We start from the raw sequence: 24,514 nt of genomic DNA, 5'->3' as shown, positions 1-24,514 counted from the left end.
AAACAGCCCATTTCAGAGCCTTCGTAAGACTTGCTATTTTGGGGTCAGGCTCCTTGCTTCTGCACATCTCATTCCCATCTGCCCATGGGTGAGACGCAAACCTCTCTGCTTCAGGAACCCACGTCTTTTAGGTGCCTTCCTAAAAACTCTGCAATTCCTCCCGAGAGCTTTGCGGGAGGCTCCAGAGCAGCCCCAGGCCTGAGCCCCGGCGTACGAGAGCTGTCCCGGGTCGCGCGAAACACGTGCACAGAAGAAGGGATTTAGCTGATGCGGTGCCAAAGGCAGAGCTGGACGCTCATCTTACGGTCTAAACAAAGGCTTTTTCGCTGTTTATGATCCAAGTCTATCAGGAAATAATTGAAGCTGACGCACACCCTGGTGGGACTGAGCCCAAGAGCTTATTAGAAAACTGAGTCAGCTTAAAAATCAGCCCAGCTTGCTCATGTTGACAAAGTTTTAACCTCGCTGCCCAGCAAACAGGGAGAGCTCTGCATGCGGGGCTGCCAGGAGAGCCAGGGGATAGCGTATTACACCGGCAGGAGCGATGATGCCGAGCACTATCCCCGTCGGCAGCCGTAGGCTTCCTGATGCCGTGCCAGCATTACACCATGACGCCGACTCTGATGCAGGATAACGTGCCTGCTCTCCATCCAGCACACTCCTCTCTGCTCTGTACCATCAGCATCCTCGGGAATGATGCAAGAGAAGACGCAAACTCCATCGGGCAGGCAGGTGCTGCTGCCGTCCTCCCTTGCTGCTTCCAGGGATTAATCACTTCCCGCAAAACCAAAAGCAATGGCCAAAAGGTCTTCCTGCCCCACCTATATCAGTCTATATCACATCACTTACGTAAGGTCAATATAAGGCTGGGGTTTTTTTGTGGTCAGAGGGCGCATGAGTGGCAAGGCAGACTTACCTCAACCTGCAGAAATTGAAACCCACGGCACTGGGTTTTGGCAAACACTATTGTGCCCCTTCTGTGGAAAGGACAATAATCAAGCACAAGACATATACAACGAGAGCTGCCATTTTCACTAAGCATATTGTCTCACCACCAGAACCAAACTGCAGCAATAATCATTCCTGAAAAAACACGCAGGGATGAATCTCAAGCAAAAGCATCGCCAGCGATATCATGGAAGACCTGGCCCCTTCTAACATCAGGCGTTCACGGTGCACGTGCGTGGGAACGTGCATTTGTTATTCTGGTTTCCAAGCTCTGGGAGGAAAACTGCAGAGCATCTCAGGGTTGGGGAGATGGGACAGACCACACAGAGTTCAGCTTTCCCAGCTGACGATGCTGTCAGGGAAAAGCCCGTTTCACAGAGCTGGCATACGTCCTTTCTCTTAGCCCTACACTCACAGGCCAGCTGACAAATGCTGGTAAGATGCTGGTGACGAGCCCTCACCTGAGCTCCCTTCAGATCCATCAGCTACACATCTGGAAACATCTGCGAGTTTGCAAAACCTCTCCGTGCCGTGGTCTTGTGCACGCCTGTACAGCTCCTACATCAACAGGGAGAGAAACCTGTGCCACGCACGCAGCAAAACTGCTTTGAGGGGCACCCAAATGGGGGGCAAAGCCTCTCTGCAAGGAGCAAGAAAGCGGTACAGCACCCTCTTTCCTTTTCATTCATCGTGGCTGCTCAGCTGGAAAGCTTTGAGGAGAAGATGTGCCTCACAGAGCACATTTATGCAGCACCCTGGCTCTCACCAAGACTCATGGAGCCCACAAAGAGCAAGCCCAGGTGGTGCAAGCATCAGCTCAGAGAAGCAGTTTTTGGGCAACGTCTTGGCTTCTTACTCCACCGTGTCCTCTCCAAGCTGGCAGAGACCCAGCGCGCTTCCCGGCCATCAGACACGACGCTGAGCACGGGACGGAGGAGGGATGAGGAGGAAAGCTGAGAGTAGAGGCTCTTCCCTGCAAAGGGCCCCTTTCCCCGTCGTTCCTCCTCCGTCTTCGCCTGCCCCCGGCCCTCTGGAGAAGGAGAGGGCTGCTCGCTGCCGGCAGGAGCCCAGAGATTCATGAGATATTAATCCCTTAACAGATTTCAGCTGGGAGATGGATTCATGGCACATGCCCCATCTGCGCGCCGCAACCAGCCCCGTGCCAAGGGGATCTCGTTTAACTGGAAAACGAGGGGCAGCGGCACAAGCCGAGCCCCGTCTGTCCCCATGGCGGAGGGGGTGCCCCAGGCACACGCTGGAGACCACCAGGCTCCTGACCCTGGCTCCAGCCCCAAAAGGAGAGCTCTGGATGAAGGGGATGGAGCAACGGCACTTGAAACGGGAATCAGTTAAACCCCAGGGATAAATGAGAGCAGGTAAAGGCTAGGAGCCAGGCTCACCGCCGTTGTGTCCTGCTGAACCTGCCCTGGTTTCTGCAGGGGGACCTGTTTTATTCTCACTGATGGCGTCAACCTGCGGCGTAGGAGAGAAACCGTTCGGCCTCTCTCAGCACCGCACGACAGATCCTGCCCGTGAGGTATCACCCAGCATCTGTGCACCACCTTTAACCACGCACGAGCGATCCTTGGACGCGCTCCTCGCCGCTCCGCCGGTGGGGGGGGGGGGTAATTGGAAGCAGAGGGATGACACCATGGGAAAGCAAACATGGGACGAACAGGACCGTGTTTTCACTAGGAATAAATAACCACGGTGTCACTGCCTGCCCTCCTTGCATCACCGCGCGGCAATGACTCCTGGGCGATGCAAGGAGGTAAGATTTGTATTCACAAACCAAATTTCAGGGCTGCTCCGAAAGAAGCAGCCAGAGAGCTCGGAGGTGGACACAAAGCATATGAAAGCCTTGTGATAAAGATGTTATTGCAAATTAATTTGTTTTCATTAAGAAATGAATCACCCGCTCCTCCTCCAGCAGCAGAATCCCTGGTGGTGTGCAGAGCCCTGGGGGGGTTGCACCAGGGCCAAACATCGTGTAAAATAGGCCAACATTAATGATTAAAGAGCCCTGGTAAAGAATTCCTGCTGCAGCACAGCAGGGGATTGACCCAAATTAGAACAATTAGCCATTGTCTCGTGTCGGAGGAAGCGACAGGTTTTTTCTCGTGTTATTACACAGTCCCACATTTCTGTCACTGGCAATCAATCTCTGGGCAAAAAAAAGGTGCTGTCCCGCAAATCTTAACACGCAAGTCGTCCCATATCGGCCCTCCCACATCATGATTTTGACTTAATTAAAAATTAGGGGTTTTTTTTTCCCTTTTCTGTTTCTTCTAAAAAACTTTTCAAACTTGCAACATCTCTCCAGATGCTGCAGGATTTGCAGTTGCCACTCTGATGCATAAAAAGCTCTGTCCATGCACAAACCATTGCAGCCACAGACCAGAGAAACTTCACTCATCCCGGGAGCACCATTCCCCGCATATGAAATATTTGGCGTGGAGACCCCTCCGCCAAGATGTTTGCTTTCCATACAGTTCAGTGGATGGTGACCCTTAAAACATGACCTATTTCATACCCAGAAAAAACAGAGAATGATAGATTTCCTTCCAAATCCTCTTCCTTGTTTTATTTGTCTTGGGTGATCAGCTAGCACAATAGGATAATAGTTTGGACCATCAAGCAAAAACAACCAGTTGTGAGGAACCGCCCCCTATGTTCACAATGGTAAACAGAGTTATTACACAGTTAAAGATATAAAATAGTGAGAGATGCTCTAGGAAGCCCTAGCACAGATCATCCTCAATGGCTTTGACATACATCAGATCAGTTATTTCAAATTAGCAAGAAGCCCAGGAGAGCAAAGCCCCACTAACCCACACTGATGTAGGGATAGACTTTGGGGTTTGGAAAAGATGACAACAAAATGAAGAGGAAATGCTATCTCAGCACTGTGAAATGGCCCCATGTACAAAACTTTCACATGCCGGGAGATCCCTAACATGTGCCAAAGCTGATGGGCCACAGGGACCTCCAAATACCTGCTAGGAAGGTGGCAAGAGAAGGCGCAAGGACACATCTCGAGCAATTAGTAAGCGAAAGCCATGTCCGCCATCCACCAGTGCAGAGCAGTGGAACCTCGCACACAACCCAGGTCAACGCAGCAGCTGGGAAAAAGGTCTGCCCACCCAAAACCTGCAGCTGCTCCTGCAGCCCCGAAATGGCTTTCCCCAGCCTCTGGCACCAGAACGGCATCCTGCTCCCCGGTGCCGGGGCCCCAGGGTTTAACAGAAACCGAATTTACGATGCCTTCCCTTTTGATGTAGTCACGCAGAGCTGAAGTCATCTAATGGCTTTCTGGTTTTCCTTTTTTTCTTTCCTTTCTTCTTTTTTTCCCCCTCCCCTCCTTGCTTTCAAAGCATGGGGCTAAATTGCCGCCTATTGTTGCATGCAGACATCTGCGCTGCAGCCAGCCCCAGCCCCAGCAAGCCATTGCCAGACTTTCCTTTTGAAGCCCTTACGGAGTTTTCTCCACCAAACCGTCCTCCTCCTGCAAGACCAGGAGCCGAGGAATTAGGAAAGGCTTTAACTCCCCCATTCCCCTCTCACCGAAGGTCAAAACATGCCAACACCCAGCCAGCCACGAGCGCTCAGGTTGGCGTGTGATCATCCCACCGCAGGAGACTCGGCGGTTGCTCCTACCTACAACCCCATCCAGGTGTACAAGGGAGAATCCACGCCAGCAACAAACTCCTCTTGCTGCATGGCTGGCCGGTCATTGAGTTCCTTGGGCAAGGCATGAAAATGCACGTGGAAAAAATCCCCGTTGTGCTGTAGGAAAGAGCTCTCCAGGGAGGTGTCCTTAAAATATCACCGTAAGGATATTGCAATTCCCTCTCCATCGTTTCAGGCTCCTCTGGGAAGAGACCCCTGCGTGTGGGGAATGGTTGATGAGGTGGATGATGCCCAGGCAAGCAGATATGGGCACGGTGGATCTAAGTGATACATCTTGTCCACACAGAGGAAAACAAAATCCAAATAAAGTGACAACATGGGTTTAAATGGGTCCATTTGACCACTCAATATCCCCGTGCCGAAATTCTTCTGAAAATAAATCAAGGCCATTTTAATTCAAATTAGAGGAGAAACAGAACAAATTTAATAAAGGCCATTTTAATAAGGATGAGGTTGTTCCCAGCTGGGTTCACTGCAACTGAGCTAATCCACTTGATCTTTCCTGAGTTTCCCCAGGTACGCAGCCATGGGGCCAAACACCACCCGTGCTTCCCCTGCTCAAGGTTAGGGCACTCACTGGCAGCAGAGACACTCCGATGGCTTTTGTAAGGGAAGGATGCGCCTCAGAATTAATTCACATTATGAAATGGCCAAGAAAAGACCAGCTGGTCCTGGAAGAGAATGAAGGTCTCATATATGAGAAGAGGCATTTGGCTTCTTACAGGAAAAATGCATTTTTTTGGCATGGGAAATTCAGATTTGGGCTTGGTGATCCCTCTCTCAGCACGGCTCCAGCAGCGAGCTGACTGCAGAGTCCTTCCCAAGCTCTGCTTACGTCCCCTCTCCAGCCATCCGCGTAGCAGCAGGAGGTTTGAAAAGACAGCAAAACCAAACCAGCTCCTGATCTCCCGCTGCAGAAAGGCACTTGGTGGTGGAGCTGGGTCCATGGGGTGCAGGATTCGGGTCACGGACCTGGGAACAGCCAGTGAGGCCCTTGCAGAGCTGTCAAATTACCATGTACAGCCAGTTCCCTTTCTTGGAGGCTCTCTCCCAGGAGAGGAGCGTCTCCACCTTGGACGAATCTCTCATTTCTGTTCTGCAATGTCGTATTTTACAATGACCGCTGTGGGTCCACAGGAACTCAACAGGGCTTACAGACGGTCAAAGCCTAGCATCAAATAAGGTACTATATCTTATTTCAAGTCACCTAATGTAGGGGTATATTTGTATAAAACTATCTCAAATATTAGGAAGTGGTTTGTGGGAAATTCTACTGAGAGTATGTTAAAAGATACACAGAAATAGAAATGCATAGACATACAAGTTGCACAGAAACAATGCAAACCAACCAAACAGCTCCAGATGCTGTTTGGATAAGGAATGTTGTTCATACTGGAAAACTTACTCCCTTCCTTCTGATTTGCTAGGAGATAGGCTTTACCATCAAAAATTCCCTCTTAAAGACAGGCAGAGGTAAAAGCATAAATAATATGCAAAGATGGCTTTTTTTTTGAGGAGGAGAAGGACCAGTCTTGTATCAAGCAACAAACTATACTTTGATAAAAGCTTATCAGAAAGTAAAACTTGTCATCCAGCAGCAACCCTTTTGTAAAGGAAGGAACATTTTTGAGATCTTGCAAGAACTGAGAAGAGGAACCACTTCTCATCAGCGTTCCTGGTCAGAAAACTCATCCCGTTACCTGGCAAAACCCAAACCCAGCAACCAAACCATCCAGTACAATTTCAAACCCCATGCCCAGGCCTGCAGCAATCTGGCCAGGTATGGAGAAACAGGAATGACAGCGCCAGCTACTGCACAACATGCCCCCAAACTGAAAATACTTTTACGTAAGACTAATTGAAGGTTGCGGCCATGATTAGCTGCAAGCTCCAGGCTGAGAACGTGTAGCCAAAGCAGCACTTCTGGTCTTCACCACGTTATCGGAGAAGCCTGACACACTGGCAGGAGCAGCAGCTGAAGGTGTCCCTTAGCAGATGGCACGTACACCATGCCAGGGCAGACAGCATCAGCTCTGGCAGCAAGCACGGCAAAATTAACATTTTGTGGAGTCCTGGTTGACAGCAGCATAAAGCTCAATGAGGGAGAAAGTCAGCAACTGGTGCAAACTGTAAGTGGCCTCAACCTGGGGATTTCTGGGTAGGAGGTGCCCGCAGGGATAACCAGGCTCTCAAGCTGAGGGTAACCGCCTGACCCATTGCTCCTCGCCATGCTGATTGCAGCCGGTCTCCAGAAGGTCCCATTAACTCCTTGGTCCAAAAGGAGCAACTGGCTTTGATCAAATTAACCAAATACTCGGCCATTGAGCGTGGCGCATGCATTAACTTCATGGTTCAAAAAACCCCAAATCCTCTGCTTCCAGGCAGATCTATCAATGGTGCAAACCCTTTCCCCAACATGGCCCAAACCACAAAGGCATGAGATCTCCCCATCTTGCCATCACATGCTGGTTGCAGAGGTGGGAGTTGATGCTGACCTCCCTAAGATGACCAGCAAGGGACTGAGCACCAGCAAGCTTAATTCTTTTGCTCTCAGTAAAGGATTTGCTCCTGTTCAACTCTTACAAAAAACCAGCCAGACCAGTCCAGCTCTGGACTGGCCTGACACCACAAAGCCACTGCCAAACCTGGGAAACCCATGGCTGAGGACATCTACGCTGGGCACGCTGGGCATCCTGACACAGTACCGAGTGCTCACCTAGGACAATCACAGAGTACCAAGGACCCCAGCAATTAAACCCTGCTTTGAACTAGCCCAAATTAGGAGCTGGTGAAGCTGCAGCAGTAGCAGAACATTGAAAGAGGAAATGTGTAGAAACAAAGCAAAGAAATGGAAACCAATTTTGCAGCTCAGGTCCTGCTATGAGCAGTGCTCACCATCCGCTTTGACGAAAGGCCAAAGTGCGATGCATTAGATTCAGTGTTGACACACTGAAATGAAAAGCAATGTACAATAGAGCTTATCGAGAGAGCCAGAAGTACAAGACGAATGGGATCACGGCAACTCAGGAAGTTATTCAAAAAGATCCTGGAGTAATATTACACTTGGACTTCAGAGAAGCAATTAAAGAAGGCAATAAAATTCAAGGTGACAGATGGCCCTGAGGGGAACATGTAAGATAAAGGGAAATTGCAAAAAAGAATATAAAAATCTTTTGAGAGAGCTACTGGAGGGTACCCAGCTTAGCTTCCGCAGCAGAGGATAAATAAGCAGCAGTCAGAACTATGTGGGGAATGGCAGGGGATCTGCATGCTGCTTTGCACCCATTAGCTGCATTGCCTCACACTGTGATGCCTAGTGCCACTGACTCCATCCTCAGTTGAGATGTGCAAAGCAATATTGTGACTGTGGAGGAGGCTTTTGAGCATCACCACTCCAGCACATGCTCCTGACATGCACAGTAAGATCCTCAGCCAAATAAATTGGACCCACTTCAGTGCTATAAACAAAGTCAGTAATGGGAAGGCCATTTAGATGACAGTGTTCAATCCTGGAAGGGTCACTGGACAATCCTTTTAATGACAAATGCATCTGTAGCCTTCTGATAGACACAAGGAGTTATCATAAAACAAAGCAAGCAGCTAAAAATCCAGAAGAGCCATTCATTACCCTGGAAATATGTCAGCAAACAACCGACTCGTGAGTTAATCATTCTAGCTGGTGTAAAACAGCAAAGACAGAAAAACACCCAAGGTGCTGCACTGACTGGACTGCAAATGGGAAGAGGGGTCGGAGGTGTCAGCCTCCAACGTCTGCTGAAGTCAATGTATTCAGTGGACGATGGCACTCGCCTTCCTCCTACGCACACAGACAGGGAGGATTGATTTCAGAGCCTTGGGGGACGCAGAGCCCCTGGGCAGCTCGTCTCCAGTGGGGTTCAGCCGCTCCCCATCACTCGCTGCCACTGGCCAACAGCGGTTTGCAGGCAAAGCTCCCCCCACGTTTCGGCAAACAGCATCATCCCTCACCTACAGACCTGATGTCTCTACTTACCCGCGTGGCCTCAGGCTGCAGCAAGCACGGCATCTCCAGCGGGGCTCCTCGATTTGCTTTTTAGGCTCTCAGACCCTGCTCAGGGGCAATGCACACAGGATGGAGACGCGTGCTGCAGAGTGATGGGTGCACAGAGCTTTGCACGGTGTCCGTGATACCTCCCACCATCCCGCCTTGAGCAAACGTGGCTTTTCAGCCAGACCCTGCCCTAGCCACTCTTTCTGCAGAAGCCAGCATTTCTCAATGGTTGGGAACCGCAGGTCGGAGCCCAGCACCTGCCTTTGCCGCTAAATGCGGGAACCGCTTGCCGTTCTTTGTACCCCTCTCACCCCGGGGTTAAACCAGAAGTAGATTATTCGGTTATTTATGTCCCAGATGTAGGACAGCACGTAGAGATTTTCCCAGCCCAAGCCGTCTCCTACGGAGCCTGTGTCTCAGCTGCACCGCACCAGATCCCACGGGAAGCAAACCCCAGTCCAGTCTGTTATTGCTGTTGGAGGAGAGCAGGAGTGTCCCCGGGATACCACTGCAAATATTTATGTCATTCCATGGGGGTTCTCAGCCCCTCGCCACAACCCCTGGGAGTCTCGTGATGTGCACAAGAGCCTGGGAAGAGGCGGCAGCGATCCCCCTCGCATCAGTCCCCGTTGCTCCCCGCTGCGGGCGGGCACAGAAATGTGAATCCCAGTGCAAGGGCACAACCCTCAGAGCAACGCTCGCCTTCAACTCATTAACCGCTATGGGGCCCTCATAGGCACAAGAGAACTGGGAATTCTCTTTTTTTTTTTTAATAAAGAAAAAAAAAGATAGGATCACAGTAACGAAGCAGCAGCTAATAGCAGTGCCTGCCCTCCAGCCAAGCTCTCCCAGCAACAGCTCCGGGATGCAGCGAGGCTTGAGGGAGTGGGGTCACTTCATCAAGTGCTCCAAGCAGATGCGAAACCACGAACGCAGACGCAAGAGCTGTTCTGGGGATTTCCTGGAAAGCTGGATGGAAAGGAGAAAAGGGAAAGTGACAGAGAAATCAGGAGGATTAGCAAATTACCTAATGATTGCAAAACTCTTTGAAGATGGAAAGGGTGGGATAAAGCTCTTACCCAAATCCCCAAATACCCCAAACTGTGAGATAATCGCTTGCTGGACTTTGGCCAGAAATTACAGTCCCGGCCATCTATGAAGAGCAATCGCTGAAAATCCCGCTGGCCACTTCCCTACCTGCAAGACCTCCGCTTTTTGCATTTCTTTATTACTTTTCTGCCCACCAGAGAGAGTGCAGCTGCATCCCCTTCAGAAGGAGCAATTCTCTGGCGATTCCCTGGGGAAGGACACATCGTGCACGTGGGGTGAACCAGAGAGAGAGGCTCCTCTCGCCTCATCAGCACCCCACGGGGTCCTGACCCACCCCAAATCTGCAACGCTGCTCATCAATATATCTCCTCTGTACGGCTGGGTGAAAGCATCTCTGAGACCTGGCACAGCCAAACCCCCGAGGGGCCGCAGAGCCGCCCCGGCGAAGCGACTCCGTGCTGGGGGCTGCAAAGGCGAGAGCTTGGAGATCAGTAGCAAAGGGCAGAACTTCTCCTTGCTCCAAGAAATAGCCTGAAGCATACGTCAGGACAGCTGTGATGCTGCAGATGGGCTAAACACGAGTAACTCTTCAAATTCTGGGATCAGCGCTGGAAATGCGAGGGCTCCCGAGACCCAGAGGTGTTCTGGTTCAGCCCTGTTGAATGCAGTGTTGTGCACAGCCCTTCCCGACTCCAGGCATCGCTTTCTCCTGCTGTGAAATGCTCATAATGCTCTTTCCCTTCTTCATACAGGGGCACGGAGAGCTGCTTGGCCATAACGGTGTTTTATCCTCAAGGGCTTTCAGCTCACCCTGAAGCAGCACGGGTACCCAGCACCTCTGAACCCCCCTGCAAAGGCTGACCACGCTACCCAGCAAAGAAGTTGAAATTTGGAGTACATGCAAACCAATGGATTTTACTTCCAGTCAACGGCACGGGGCAAAGGCAGGATTTGGGGCAGGCAATTGCACCATCGCGTAGGACCCCGTACCTACATCACGCAATGCCGCTGAGCCCTCGCTAGCTAAGCTCCACACACTCCTCGGCAGGGCTCGCTTCTCTGCCCTTCCAGAGACTCTAGACATGTCATCATCTCCATCTCTTCCCCCAAATGCTGGGGAAATGCCCTTACTTTGCTGGAGAGCAGCAGGGATGCAACAGGGCTAACCAAAATGTGTCCTGGGCACTGACAGCCTTCGGTGGTCAGGGTTTAAAAATAGGTGTACCAGTTGCTTGCAGCCCCAGAATAGCTAAGATCGGGTCATAATATCTATTAGAGCTCTTTTCACCCACCTTGACAAATGGTGAGCGGGGTTTTTCTGCCTGAACCAAGTCAGATGTGACCATAATCCGTGGCTGGGCAATTCTGCAGCCATCGGCAGTGGTCTATCAATAGAGAGGAAACCCCTCCTTATTAAAACCCTCAATCTCTCCTTATTAAACCATTCATTTCTGCAAATCCACATTGCCAACAGACCGTTTGCTTGCTTAGTATTCACACACCTCTGAGTTAGACTGGAAACAGATATTAAAATATCCATCCAAGTGCCCAAGTCACCCAGCTCTCCCCTCCGGCTATACCACAGGAGAGGTCCCCACCACGCACTCTGCTCAAGGTAAACAAATAATGCTCCTGCCAGGAGGCAGGGAATCAATATGCTTCCTTCCTTTGTGGTAAAATTATGTTCTGATTAAAAGCTAAATGAGCTGAACTCAAACGTCAATTACCATCAGAAAACATCAATAAAATATGTTGTTACTGTTTAATGAGGTACCTGTTTCTTCATCCGTCATTTCCCTCGGGGACACTTACTTGGCGTTATCGGAGAGGCTGGAGGCGAAGTGTGTGGCAGGGCGGACAGTCCCAGATGCTCACCTCGGGATGGGAACCTGCCTTTGCACCGGTATTTCCGTGCAATGACACACAACTCTTGGCTGCCAGAGCTGTGCCAGAAGGCTCCTTAGAAAAGATTCAAAGTTAATCAGGGCAACTACAGCCTCACCCACAGACTCTGCTTTAACCCCGTGGGAAGCTCAGCTGGGTTGTTTGCATCCACGTGGCACCAACAGCATCCAGGCACAGGCAAACTCTTCTGCCAGCAGCTAGATCGATGTGACACCAAGCCTGGACAGTGTAAGAAGTGGTAAAACCTGGACAGTGGTAAAAAGCCATGCCCACCAGCAGGACTCAGGACTGCAAGCACTTGTTTGAATTATTAAGCAGTGTATTGTATTGTTCACAAAATAGTCCACAAGCTTGCCAGCTCTAGTGAAAGCAGCTCAGCAAATGCTTTCTTCAGTTGTTCATCCTTCTTCATCACAGTTTTTCCGAGCTATATTCCCCATCCTGTGATTTTCTGGGAGCAATGGAGAAAGTCTGCTTGACCCAAATTGGTTTTGTGGCGTGGATTGCATGCGAGTGGCTCTTCGACGTGCTGCTTAGGTGACGTTTTTTGGAGGGAAGCGATGCATTAGGAGACCAGGGACTCAATTCAGATGCTCTCCACATTCATGTGCTCTCAGTCTCATTATGCTCTATCACATCGACAGGACTGAGAAGCAAATCCTTCCTGTGTATTAACAGACTGACTTTTCTGAAATTTCAGAGCGCTTTCATCCAGAGACCAAAAACTGCTGCCTCTGACAACCCTCTTGGAAAGCTGGTATCAGTCTGCAGGCAGAGGAGCAGAGCACACAGCTGGCAACTATCTCTTATACTGACTTGAGGGTCTACGGAAGAGGCAGGTAAGATCTGGCTTCACCACAGGAGATGGCACAGATGGGCAAGTGTGAAATGAGGAAAGAATATTTTCCAGAAGACAACCTGAAACCCCCAAGCACGTCATGGAAAAATGTATTTTTTCTTTTATGTCAAGGCAGAGCTGCTGAGCCCCGGGTGCTGCCACAAGACAAATATTAGACCCTTCTCCAAGAGACTTCACCGACACTAGAAGTGAGCCTTGCTCGTCATGGCCAACAGCAGAGCATCTCTTATGGCTCTTTTTCTTGCCCACCGTGAAGGCGAGGCCACCAAGAAGCAAGGTGAGAGGAGCCTCTTCTCTGTCCAGCCACGGAGCATCAATGGGAGAGTCAAGGGCAGAGGCAGTGGGGGTCTCTGTCATCTCCTATGGGGTTTTTTCTCTAGAGAAGAAATTGGGAAGAGAAACAAGGAGGTGGGGAAGAAACAACTGACCCACTGTTAGGAATTGGTAGATCCTTCCAAAATACAGCCACAGACCTTTTCCTTCTCTTTTTGGCGTTAAAATACTAGTGCTGACCTGCCCCCTTCTCCCTTCTCTTCTGCTTTGGATTCAGCTCTGGAGATTACTTTGGCTGCTTGGCAACTGCTGCCTTTTGAGAAAAGATGGGGCCACCGTGAAATATCTTTTCCTGCTACTGGTTCTTTTTTTAATCTTCTGCTCCAGCTCAGGCCTGCGTGACGATGCCCATCACTGACAACTGGTGTCACCCAAGATGCTCTCGACTGCTTGGCAGAAAAGGGGAAGCTGTGTGCACGCAGCGCTTCGCACAGCACTCGCCAGCTCGTGTGGCACCTGACATTTTGGAGGCATTGCAAAAATCCATCTCCAAGCTGACAAAATCCACCCTGCGGCATTTTGGAGGGTTTGCAGATGGTTACGCAGTGGTTAGGAAAGGTCGTCTTATTATTCTGGGAACTGAGAGAGGGGGCAATTCTGTCAGCCGGTGTTGAGATTTTGGGTTTAAGCAACCCAAAAGAGATAAAAAGATAAAAGTCACCCTGGCCATGCTGGACTTTTTTTTTTTTTTTTTTTTTTTTTTGAAAAGCCTCAGTCAGCTCATCCAATAACCATTTGTGTTTATACAGCCTCTTTCATCCCAAATTGCACTGCAGCATTTCGGAGGCTTTCGAATCACAGATTCTCTATTCGTTGACCCTCACATGGTAACAGTTAGGTAGCTGGGAACGTGAGAAAGACTTCTTTGTCTCTTCACACTGCACTAAAAGTTGCACACATTGCCATGCCTTAGCCCAATCCCATAAACTCCTCAGTACTTTTTAATCCAAGGGAATTTTTTATGGCACTGATAACAGGGTGGGCTTCCCCAGGCTGCTCCCACATACCTGCCTCTTCTGCACTGAACAGGCTCAACTCCCATTCACCAGCTGAATTTCTTCTTCAGAGACATAACTGGTATAAAAGTCTGTAAAGAGATACCTAATTCTCATAAATAGGCCATAATTTTCATAAATTAGCCCAGGCATCCACTAGCTAGCCAGAAAGCGGAGTTACCCCATCACACACTGCCTCGGAGAGGGGAAAACAAAAACGGCCCAGGGGTTACGGGCAGACAAACCCTACACACACATGCCCCTAACAAAAAATGACAGTGTCTTGCACAAACACAAGCCAGTTCATCCTACAGCCGTGACACTGGTGCTGTGGGGGAATACAGATTCAGCATCTTTTATAAGGTGTTATTGCTTGAAATATAGTTAATCTACCTGACATTTTAACGTGTTTTTTATAAAGGACAGGAACACTCTCCCTGGGTTCCTACACCATGAAGTGCGCTTAAATAAAGGGTTGCATCCTGCCCCTTCCCCGCTGATGCTGGTGAGGTGTATTTTTTTAAAAAGAAAAATAGATGCCAGGAGAACAGTGCCACGGATCAGGCTCTGATTAATTGCTCGACATCCCCACGTGTAAACGGGCTGAGTGCCGGGGAACAAATTCATCAGGCAGGGAGGGACGAGGACGGTGCAGGAGCTTCCTTGCATCACTCGGGGTTTGGACAAGGAGGCTGAGGCAGGGCTCATCCCCTCTCCCTCTGCACTCCCATTTCACATACGAAACCAATAACTTGCCAGTAGTGGTACCATCATAGCCCATCTAGACTTCACTGTTATTCCCTTTTAGCCTTAATATTAAAAAAAACTGCAAAGTGCAATTTTCCCCTGTTTCCAAGGCACTCCGCTCAGCTTTAGCTCACACATAGGGGCTTTAGAGAACACCTCTCTTTTTGCAAAGAAAAGACGAGCAGAGGGCATGACACATTAAGTTAGGAAAGAACCAGAGTTGTCGTTAGTAGGGTCTGAGCTTCGCAGCCTGTTTCATACTGCAAGACAGTTCAATGTATTGCAGATGTCTTAAATACCCATAAAGAGTGATCTTCACACTTGGAGCAAGACCAGCAAAAAAAAAAAAAAAAAAAGGAGCCATTAACACAGAATACAATTGACTTAGTTGAATCCCCATCGTCCCCTTTGCTTTTATATCAGTTATTTGGGGTTTTAGAGGGGTTTCATTCATAAATCAGCTTCCTTTTATGATGTTTCTTACAGCAAAGAACAAATAATACTTAGTGCTCTCATAGCACTTTGCATCTGGAATCTGAGAGCTTTGCAAGAAGCTGTGTGAGATGCATTTTCCTTGTGCATCTAATAGCAAAAGGAAAAGGTAAGAAACTCGTTGAGGCTGACAAGCTCACCCAACAGACTGTGCCTGAGTGCCCCTCAACGTGTCATCACTTCATACCTATAATTTCAGCTCGTACTGCTGTAAAAATGAGTGTGATGTCAGAAACTTGGAATGATAATTTGAATTCAAGATCAAATAATAACACGCATGGTGGAGGAGCTGGATTATGTGCTTGGTTTGGGGATAAAGGCACCGAGTTGGTGGTCACGGTATCCTGACTATATTCGTCCTGTATAAACTGAGTTTATTAATACCGTTTTAGCCACATATTACAGCACACAGGATAGTAAATACGAGGAAAAATGCTCATTTTAGCTTCAATGCAGCTCCATCAGAAATAATACATTTTAAAAATGCAGGGCATAAAAAAGCCAACATCATTTGTAAGTTCAATCCTTATACCACGGGGCTGAAGAAGGGTTCGAAATAGATTATTTCATCCAGGTCACAATAACCACTTTTTCCTTCCATACTTTCTTGTTTTCATGGGTGACAATTCACGTAATCAAACCCATACTGCAAACCTGATCAATTTAGAGCTCACGCAGGAAAAGACATCCGAGCCAGGGATGCGGCTAAGCATATATTTCTCAAATGACACAGGAGCGAACAAGAAAATAGATTTTCACTCTATCCAGAGCTACACAGGCAAAATCCATTTTGTTTCCAGTCCCAGCATGTTACCTCTCCAACTACACCCAATTGCTTAGAAGAGTTTTTAAATGCCCTCCCTAGCACATTGCTGTCACCGTATAGCTTGAAACACTACGAATTTTGGTGGGGAAACTGAGGACCACGTTATCTGTTGTACACAGCTTCTACCCGGCCACTGACTGGCAGAAAAGCCTTCCTCCACAGAAAGCAGCGGGATGGGGATCAGCAAAGCCAAAATCTCACTTTGGATTTACTCTAGGCAGCCATCAGGGGTTGGAGGAGCTTCCACGGTACATCCCCAGGACAGTAAGAGCTGGTGCAATCAAACACCCCAAGGTCACAAGGGAAAAAAGCAGCCTTTGCTCAAGGCTTCACTTTCTCCTCTCCCCCGGCTCCGCTCAGTGCTTATCCCATGTTCAACAAGTCCTCAAACCAGAGGAAAGCCTGACTCACTCCCTATCACGGTCATCAGTCATCCATACATGTGGCTTTGGTCTGTGGAAAAAGAAACCGGTTTAATTTTCCAATAGTTTATGGCCAGATATTCCTGCTGGCAAAAAGAGCTGTGAATTTTTTACGGGGGCCCTTTGCTCCTTATGCGCTTGTGTTTTCAGCTCCTTTGCCTGGAACAACTCCCACTGGAAACCTGAGCGGCTGGGGGAAAGATACGGGGCATCGGGGCAGCTCCGTCCCACGCCACGCGGCTTTGCTGAAGTGCTTTGTCCCCTTTCCCCGTTCACGGGGCAACCCTGGACAGACGGACAGACATCATGGGGACCGAGAGCACCAGCAGCACCAGCTGCCTCCTTACCCTGGCACCGTGTTTTGGAAAGGGATGGCTTCAGGCTGTGCCTATAGCTGAGCTGTTTTGTGAGGAGCCCGCCTGGCACCTTTCCACAGGGCTGGGGTTGGAGAGAGGCACAAGGATAAAAGACTGTCCCAAGGTCATTGCCATGGGGAAGAAAACACTTGTTCAAATGTCTTTGATCCTAGGCAAACACCCCCTTGAAGTGACGTTGGAAAACTTGCTGCACAATATGAGAGTTTCCTGAAGAGTAAAGGTTTACAATAGCTGCACAAAGCGATAAATACCAAGTGCAACATCTACGGCCACCACTCAACACAACGTTCACGTGCAATGGCAGCATTTATTCGATCTGAAAGCTTCCCCGCCAGATAGCAACCCGGCAAGCCACAGCCAGAGCTGGGCGGTTGCTCTCGCATGGCTCCATCGGCGTTTCTGGAGACGCCGCGCGGTTGTGCTGCAGGCGCGTCCCGGCCCCTCAAGGACGGGGTACTCAAGACACCCGGGTTCGGTTGAACTGCGTTATATGTTTGTAAGTAAGGATGGGACCAAATCCAAACCCTGACTTCCAAGTGATCTGGAAAAGAGTTTTCACTTGGCTGCTTTAGCAAAAGTCACCCGAACACAAGCGCCTCGGGGAAGGCTGGGATCTCAGCGGGGTCTGGAGAGACGTGATCCAGCCTTTGCATGACATACCCTGACGTCCATACGAAAGCTCACCCAAACAATTTCCGCACTCGGGCTCATTCAAAGCACTCCAGGCTCCTCCAGCACAAGTTAAATTTTTTGCCTTGCTGCTGGTTTGAATTTACTTGCTGGAATAAGCATCCACTGAACTGTGCTGAGCCGCAGCCACGTTGGAGAGCCCAGGCCAACTTTTTTTCTGGCCATACAGACCAGGACGTGTTTACCCAGAACTTGGAAAAACAATTCAACTTTTATTTTAGCTCAGAGGAGAGACCAAGGGGTCACCTTTAAGCTAAGGGTGGTATAAATAGAGGCTGAGTGAAAAAAGCAACGTACAGAAAGCCAGGGAAGTGCTCTCTCCAGGAGGGAGGAGGAAAGCAAGACCCCATAACCCTGAGCAGACACATATTTAATAGAGCAGGTTAACAGGGACCAGGGTCCAGGTCAGTCCCATTCTTCAGCACCATCCGTGCCACCTCCGTACGGATGTGGGCAAGTTCACAGCTGCCTCAACCTACGTATTCGTGTATATTCGTGCCACGGGATGCAACGGCGTACCTTCAGCAGGCAGAGCAAAAGCCAAAACTTCTTCAACACTCCTGGCCCTGAGCTTTCTCCTGCTCTTGTACGCCGCTGCCAAGTCTCTGTCAAAGAAACTGCAGGGAGGGAAAGAGGTCTGGGGAGAAAGAGGACTGGATGCTGGAAAATAACCCAGGTGACTAAGGCATGCAGGTTTTTGGGGACATAAAGGAAATCAGTGTCTCAGAAAAACACCACCAAACACTGGGATGAAATTACTTTTTGCCCAGCATCCTGAGCTGCCAGAACAAAGAGGGTTTAAAGCACAGCCGGTAGCACCCAAAGCCCAAGCAAGGCTAAGTCATGGACCAGGAGCTGCAGCACGGTCCTGCTGTTGCTGGACTTGCTGTCTGTCACCTGCACAATCCCTGCTTTCCTCTCCAAGGCAACACCCATCGATCTCCCAGGGATGCTCCAGGGCTTAGCAACTGTCTGCGAGTCCCTGTGGATCCCTGACGGAGCGCCTCGCTGGCCGGCAGGATACGGTGATATTTTCTTTGCCGTATTAATACAGCTGTCGCCGCTCTCACGCGAACACTTGCCACCTGCCAGCGTTTCCCACAGCAGCCTTGTAAGGGACCGCTGGCCCGGAGAAGCCATCCCTTGCTCCGGGACCAAAGCAACTGCGTGGTGCAAAACCCCGAGCTGTGCAAAGGAGGGGGAGACGACCAAGTGCGTCCAACGAGCAGCATCTCATGCAGAAGAAGAACCTCAGTGCTGCATGGGCTGGATTTGTGTTTGCTATTGCATGTTTTACCACCACGGTTTGCTAGAAGCCCGTGATTCAGTATTAGGAGTTTGCACCTCTATGCTTACGCTGGCACTAACTTCTTCACGGCATTTAGTGCCAAAAGAAACGTGCAGGGAGACATGCGAAAGCAGGTATTCGGCAGCGGAGCAGTTCGCCGTTGCATGAGCGGCCTCGGGTTATTTTTATGAGGACTGCAGAGCGCACACTTGGCTGCAGCTCACCATTAGTCTCCCAGGGCAAAACGTGGAGGAGAAACCAGCTTAGTCACGACGCTTTGGAAAAGGGTAACCTCAGCGGGGGAACAGGGCCTCTCTGCCTGGAAACACGCCCGTCAAAATAGGTTTCTCCAGTTTCCCATCTCATTGCCCCATGGGGGAGGAGAGAGGAAAGGATCTTATTCTCCATAAGAAAAGGGAAAGGGATATATTGGTGTCCTTGTAGAGGTTTAGCTACGCAGCACAGGGATGTGTCTGTATCTTGAGCTCACACTGTAGGACATGGGACATCCTTCCTCAGTCTAGGGATGGAGAATTGGGTCCTTGATGTCCCCAAGCCATGTCTGCACGCTGCTGCACTCGCTCCGCCCTTCCCAACACAGTTTAATGAGTGTAGAGAGTTTTATGAAGCACTTCCAGAGCCAGTTTCACACACCGTAGCCCAGGCAGACACACCCCGAGCATCACCACAGCTTTTCCCCAGCAAAATTAAAGAATTGTTTAAGTATTTTAAAAAAAGCAATTTCCCTCATTTTTAAATAGCAGCGGAGGCTATTATTAAGTAAACATCCACACGAAACAGCAGTGAATGACTCTGTCCCTTCATACACTCTTACAGGAAATTAAAGACCCATTATTAGCACTAAGTACAGGAGAGTGATGCCTCCAGGTCCCAGCTGGGACCCCTGGCCCATCGCACCCGGTACATCACACCTATGGACGGTCCCTTCCCAAGAAGAGCTTAAAAATGCCACATGCAAATAAAAGGAGGCATGAGATGGGTAAACGCCTTGCAGTTCAGCAGCAGAGACGAGAACAGATGAGCCAGCTCTGAGTTTGTTGTCTCCAGGAGGGAAAAACAAACAACCAACCCTCCCTCCAACAAAATCCAAGGATACAGAGTGCAACAAGTGTACTCTTGGCAGAAATTCAGAGGCCTGATGAGCTCGCTGGGACCTGCTGGGAGATACACACAACCCCTCCAGGAACATCTAAAAAATATCTGGGGTTCACCGTGTGATCCCCAACAGTGGCTGGGTCTTGCTCAAATGTCCCCTCCCTGAGATGTTGCTGGGACATTGGTGGTGCTGCCCTCCAGGAGGGCTGCAGAAAGGACTGCACCCCCCTGCATCACGGGGATGGACCCACAAACGTCAGGTATGCACCCCGCGCTTGGGGCATTTGCACCTCTCCTCCCCGCTCCAGGTTACGTCAGCGTACGAAGTCTTACATGCTGCAATGAACCTGGATGACTGACGCCATGGCGCTGCTCTAGGAAGCTCTTTGCCAAGGACAAAAGGGCATGGGAAGGGTTTGGAGGACAAGGAAGGAGTGTGTTGGGAGGTGGTTCCTGGTGGCCCTCAAACAGAGCTCCAACACATCTGCAAGCATGACCAAAGCCAAATGCAGGTTATGGGGGTGGAAGGGCTCCCTTCTTGCTTAAAGTGAACTTTTTGGTAGCTTATTGGTTCCAGACAGCAAGTTCAGGGAAGCCACGCAGCTCCCACACTCCCAGGGAAGCTGTTACAATGAAGACATGCAAACCCTCCCTTGGGCTTACTGGAAAACATCACTCAACGTCTTCCTACTATTCACACCATTTGTTTTAAATGTAACTTTAATTCCTGACAAGCAACGTGCAGGGGGAGAAGAAAACACAACCATGATAGATGAGCCTTGAGCTCCCCCACCACACTCTGACCTGTACCAGACAAGATGAAACACGGACAGAAATTCTTTAGGAGGAAGCCCATTCCTGGGAGTTTCAAGAGGAGTTGAGGGAGCATCACTGACTACAGCTCCCGCTTGCCCTACAGCCTGCACGGTGCTTTGCAGAAGAAAGGTATTTCCTCTGAAAGGTGCATATCTCAGATATTTGCAACTGATTCACCTTTGGTGCACGACATGTCACCATGACTGTAGTGCCAGGACACATCACATCAATTTAGCAGAGCTGTGCCATCCTCCCAAAATTACAGGTAGGGAACTGTAGCACAGGAGGACTAAGAGATCAAAAATCCCCAGACATCTGATGCCACCTACATCTCCTGCGATCACTGTCTGGGAGCTTTCGGTCTTCTCTCTTCCCCCTCTTCCTCCTTATCCAGCGTGTTTTGAGAGCTCAGACATTTCACACCTTTCTAAGCCTACGCTGCTCTGCGAATCAGATACCGACAGTATTGCTTATTTAAAAGAAAGCCTAGGGAAAGAAACCTTAATTATCCAAACAACCAGTGGCCACCAAGCAAAGTCACATTTACCATGGAAGGGAGGGAGCCAGCCCGGGATTTTCAAAAGCCCTTATGCTGCTATAGCCACCAGTGAGCAAATGGGGCCAAGAGTTTTAAAAGCCCACATCTGCCTGGGGCTACATTCACAGAGAAACCTGCTCATGTCAGAGCCCAAACTGCAGCCCATGGAGGCTGAGATTTTTTGGAAACCTAGCCTTGAAGGCACAGCCAAGGACTCTCTCGTCATCTGGGGTCAGGATAAATATCGCACAAGGGCGAGGAACGGTCTGTTATCCTTGCGAGGCCAAAAGTGTTCCTGATGGGGTAAGGTCTTTAACACAGAAACACAAAGTGGCAGAAAGCAGAAATAATTTGCAAAACAAAGTGCTAACACTCAAAGTACTAACGTTAGGTGAATGGCAGCCTTGGTCAGCTGGAAAGCCCGATACTGTGGAATCAAACCACGATCTCTGAGCAGGTCCTCTTTGTCCAAAGACATACAAGCACAGCAGTAACCGGGAGGCTTTTTCCCTGGCACTCAGGGAGAAGCTCTACACTCCCAGCAGAGCGGTTTCCTAGCCAGCACAGTTTTGGAGGTGTGATGAGACCATGGTACTTACCGGTTTGGGGCAGTGGATGTATCTAGCAAGGCTGATGATCAAGTCATGAGTGATTGGATCCACCAGGTTTCGAAAGCTGGCATATCGATAGAGGACGTCATCCAGAGAGGTCGACTCCATTCCCAAGTCCTGCAGAAAACAGTGTAAAGGAGCAATATTAGATGTGCTACAAAAGCCAGTGCTAGCACGGATCTTAAAATTAGCCCACATTGGTGCTCCCCATGAAGAAGCCAAGAAGAAAATGATCCCCACCAGCACCCAACGCAAGCAGGGGAGACATAAGCATGTCACCCTGGTGCAAGCTGCACTCCTATGCTTTATCTGCTTTGCAAAGAGGCGTCAGGGCTGCAGGATAAACACCCTCATGCCACTCAAAAGCCATAAATCCACCGAGCAAACAGTATGCTTGCAACAACGTAAAATCAAAGATGACTCCAGAGAACATGACAGCTTGATCAGCATGAAACTGGAACTGGAGAATAAATATAGCATAGATGTGCTCCGGGTCTGCTGTGCATAGGGAGGAAAGAATGAACCTAAAATTGCAGCAAAGGAAACAGGAGGATAAATTGGGGGGTTTTGGGAAGAGTGAAGTGCTGGACTAGATTGCCTGGGGAAGGGGTGGAGGGTCTGTCACTGGAGACTGGACAACGATGTGTCAAGAACAGTTCAGATCAAGCTGATCCTGCCCTAGGGATGGATCAGACCTCCTGAGGTCCCCTCCAAGACTATTTTCTATGATTTACAATCCTTAGACATAATAATCTGAGGAATTTTGGCAGAGAACTCATCATTGTATGAAATATGTCAGTGCACAGGGGCGAGGAGGGGAAGGGTTATATATAGTGTACTCCTTTTACTTCAAATACTTTATCTCCACTATGTTTTGTTCCTCAGCAGCAGCCGATCAGGGGATAGGACAGCACTCCTCTCAGACGAACGCACATTGCAGCGAGGTCCACTGCCACCCCATAGGATGGCCAGAGCCAGTCCATCGAGGAGATGTGCCTCACAGGTCCCGTCCAACACCGGAGCTCCAGGAGACCTGGCTCATCTTCCAGGCCTGCCTTACTGGGTGAGCTTAAGCAAGCCATTTCCCTTTTGCCTTTTAGTTTTGAAAGGAATAAAATGTGTGTTTCTCTTCAAAGGCTTGCTTTCACTTTTAAAGAGTGAAGCCCAGAAGCAGCCTCCTCTATTTGGTATGGATGGGATTTAGCAAAATGAAGACCCATGGGTCTGCATTTCAGGAAATTAATCTCTCCTTTGGGTAACGCATCCACCTTCCCACAGCAGAGACCCCACCACACCTACCCCAAGGCATTTACTTTCCAGATGACCTCTACAAGACTCGGTGGGCAGGGACAGACCCACACCGAGACCTGCCTGCCACTCTGCCATGCATCTTGGCAAGAGAGAGCCCTTATGCTACCAAAACAACGTGGAAGCAGTTGTTTGATGGCCACCACTGAATACTGGAGATGTAACTTGGCAAGGAAGAACTGACCACCAGCATTGTTCCAGTGCAAACACTTGTGTAGGAAGCCACAACCTCTGGTCCTTCAAGCCCTCAACTGGCAATGGGAGCTGGGTTTGTAAGCTGGTGGAACTGGTCCAGCTCTGAGTGTCTACTCCTGCTTCTTGAACCAAAACACAGCACAAATGAGGAATCATTTCAACTATCCACGAAAAATCAGGCAATGACGAAAAGCTCATATCTGTATCTCCACTAGCCGTGAGGAAAAATTACTTCTGACCCCCAAGAACAGCCACGCTGCAGACAAAGACTTGTCCACAACTGCATCAAATGCCAAGTCCTCCTCCCACATAGCTGGTGGCATCTGGCTTGAGGAGTTTCATGATGTTTGAAAACACATGTGTGTCTGGGGGTGAAAAGGCCTGCTGCCCAGAAATGGCAGCGCTCCCAGGGATTAATTATGGTGCCATCAAACCAAACTGGTTCAGCTCTACAAAGAATTTGAGGCTGAAAAGAGCTGAGCTGCAAAAATGAGATGGAAGTTTCAGGTGAAGAAGGAATGAGCAATGCAAGAAACATGCATAAAGGGGAAAGCATTTGGTGCTCTGCTTGTCTTCTTAGGGAAAGCCAACCGGCTACAGGGATGAAATACAGGAGGGGACCCTGAGGGCGGGGGGTGCTGTCATGTGGAGCTGGGGAAACCAAAACATAAAAGTTACTTAAAAGGTGCCAGTAATAGGAAGGTGCCATTTGGCCATGTGGGAGTCTCAGTCTAAGTAACTCAATAAAAAAAAATTGAAAAATGTCAGACACACAGCACAGGGCTGGGACAATCTTATTCACAATCACCCTGCAAAAAGCAGCCTTCCTGACTCGCTTTTTATTTATAGTTTCGACTAATAACTTGTTATTTATTGAACATTTTGCACTTCTGCAGAACTTGCCATGTGAGGACATTAGAGCATCTCACAAACACAAATTGCACTTATCACTCACGACCACAAGTACTTACATTTTGAAAGGATGCATTTAAAAGAAGGCATCACGCAGAGGCATTATCTCCCTTACAGAGCTGAGCAGAGCAGCTCAGTGAGATGTTAAGCCCTGCAGATGTGAGGAAGGAGTCCATCTCAAATATGTGCTACAGCCAAAGCACCGCAGCTCACAGCCCTCGCAGTATAAATGCAGCTTTTGCCCAAACAAGTAGAAGTGCAGTAAGGTTGGATATAGCTGCTGTTGCAGGAAATCAAAAAATCAACATGGAGTAAGAAAGTAGCTTTATATGGTCTAAAAACTAAAAAAAAAAAAAAAAAAAAAAA

At 49.3% G+C, this 24,514-nt stretch overlaps 1 protein-coding gene across 1 annotated transcript in view; it reads right to left on the bottom strand.

Moving 5' to 3' along the window:
- The window catches only part of LRRC75A (leucine rich repeat containing 75A), a 95,888-nt gene that overhangs the window by 40,470 nt on the left and 30,904 nt on the right, over positions 1 to 24,514 (bottom strand). Inside the window, exon 2 of the mRNA XM_030027560.2 lies at positions 21,722 to 21,850. Coding sequence (XP_029883420.1) covers positions 21,722 to 21,850 — 129 coding nt within the window. The remainder of the gene's footprint in view (positions 1 to 21,721; positions 21,851 to 24,514) is intronic.

This window comes from Aquila chrysaetos, chromosome 10, assembly GCF_900496995.4.
Source record: "Aquila chrysaetos chrysaetos chromosome 10, bAquChr1.4, whole genome shotgun sequence".
Taxonomy (NCBI): Eukaryota; Metazoa; Chordata; class Aves; order Accipitriformes; family Accipitridae; genus Aquila; species Aquila chrysaetos.
This window is presented reverse-complemented; position numbering and strand designations above follow the sequence as displayed.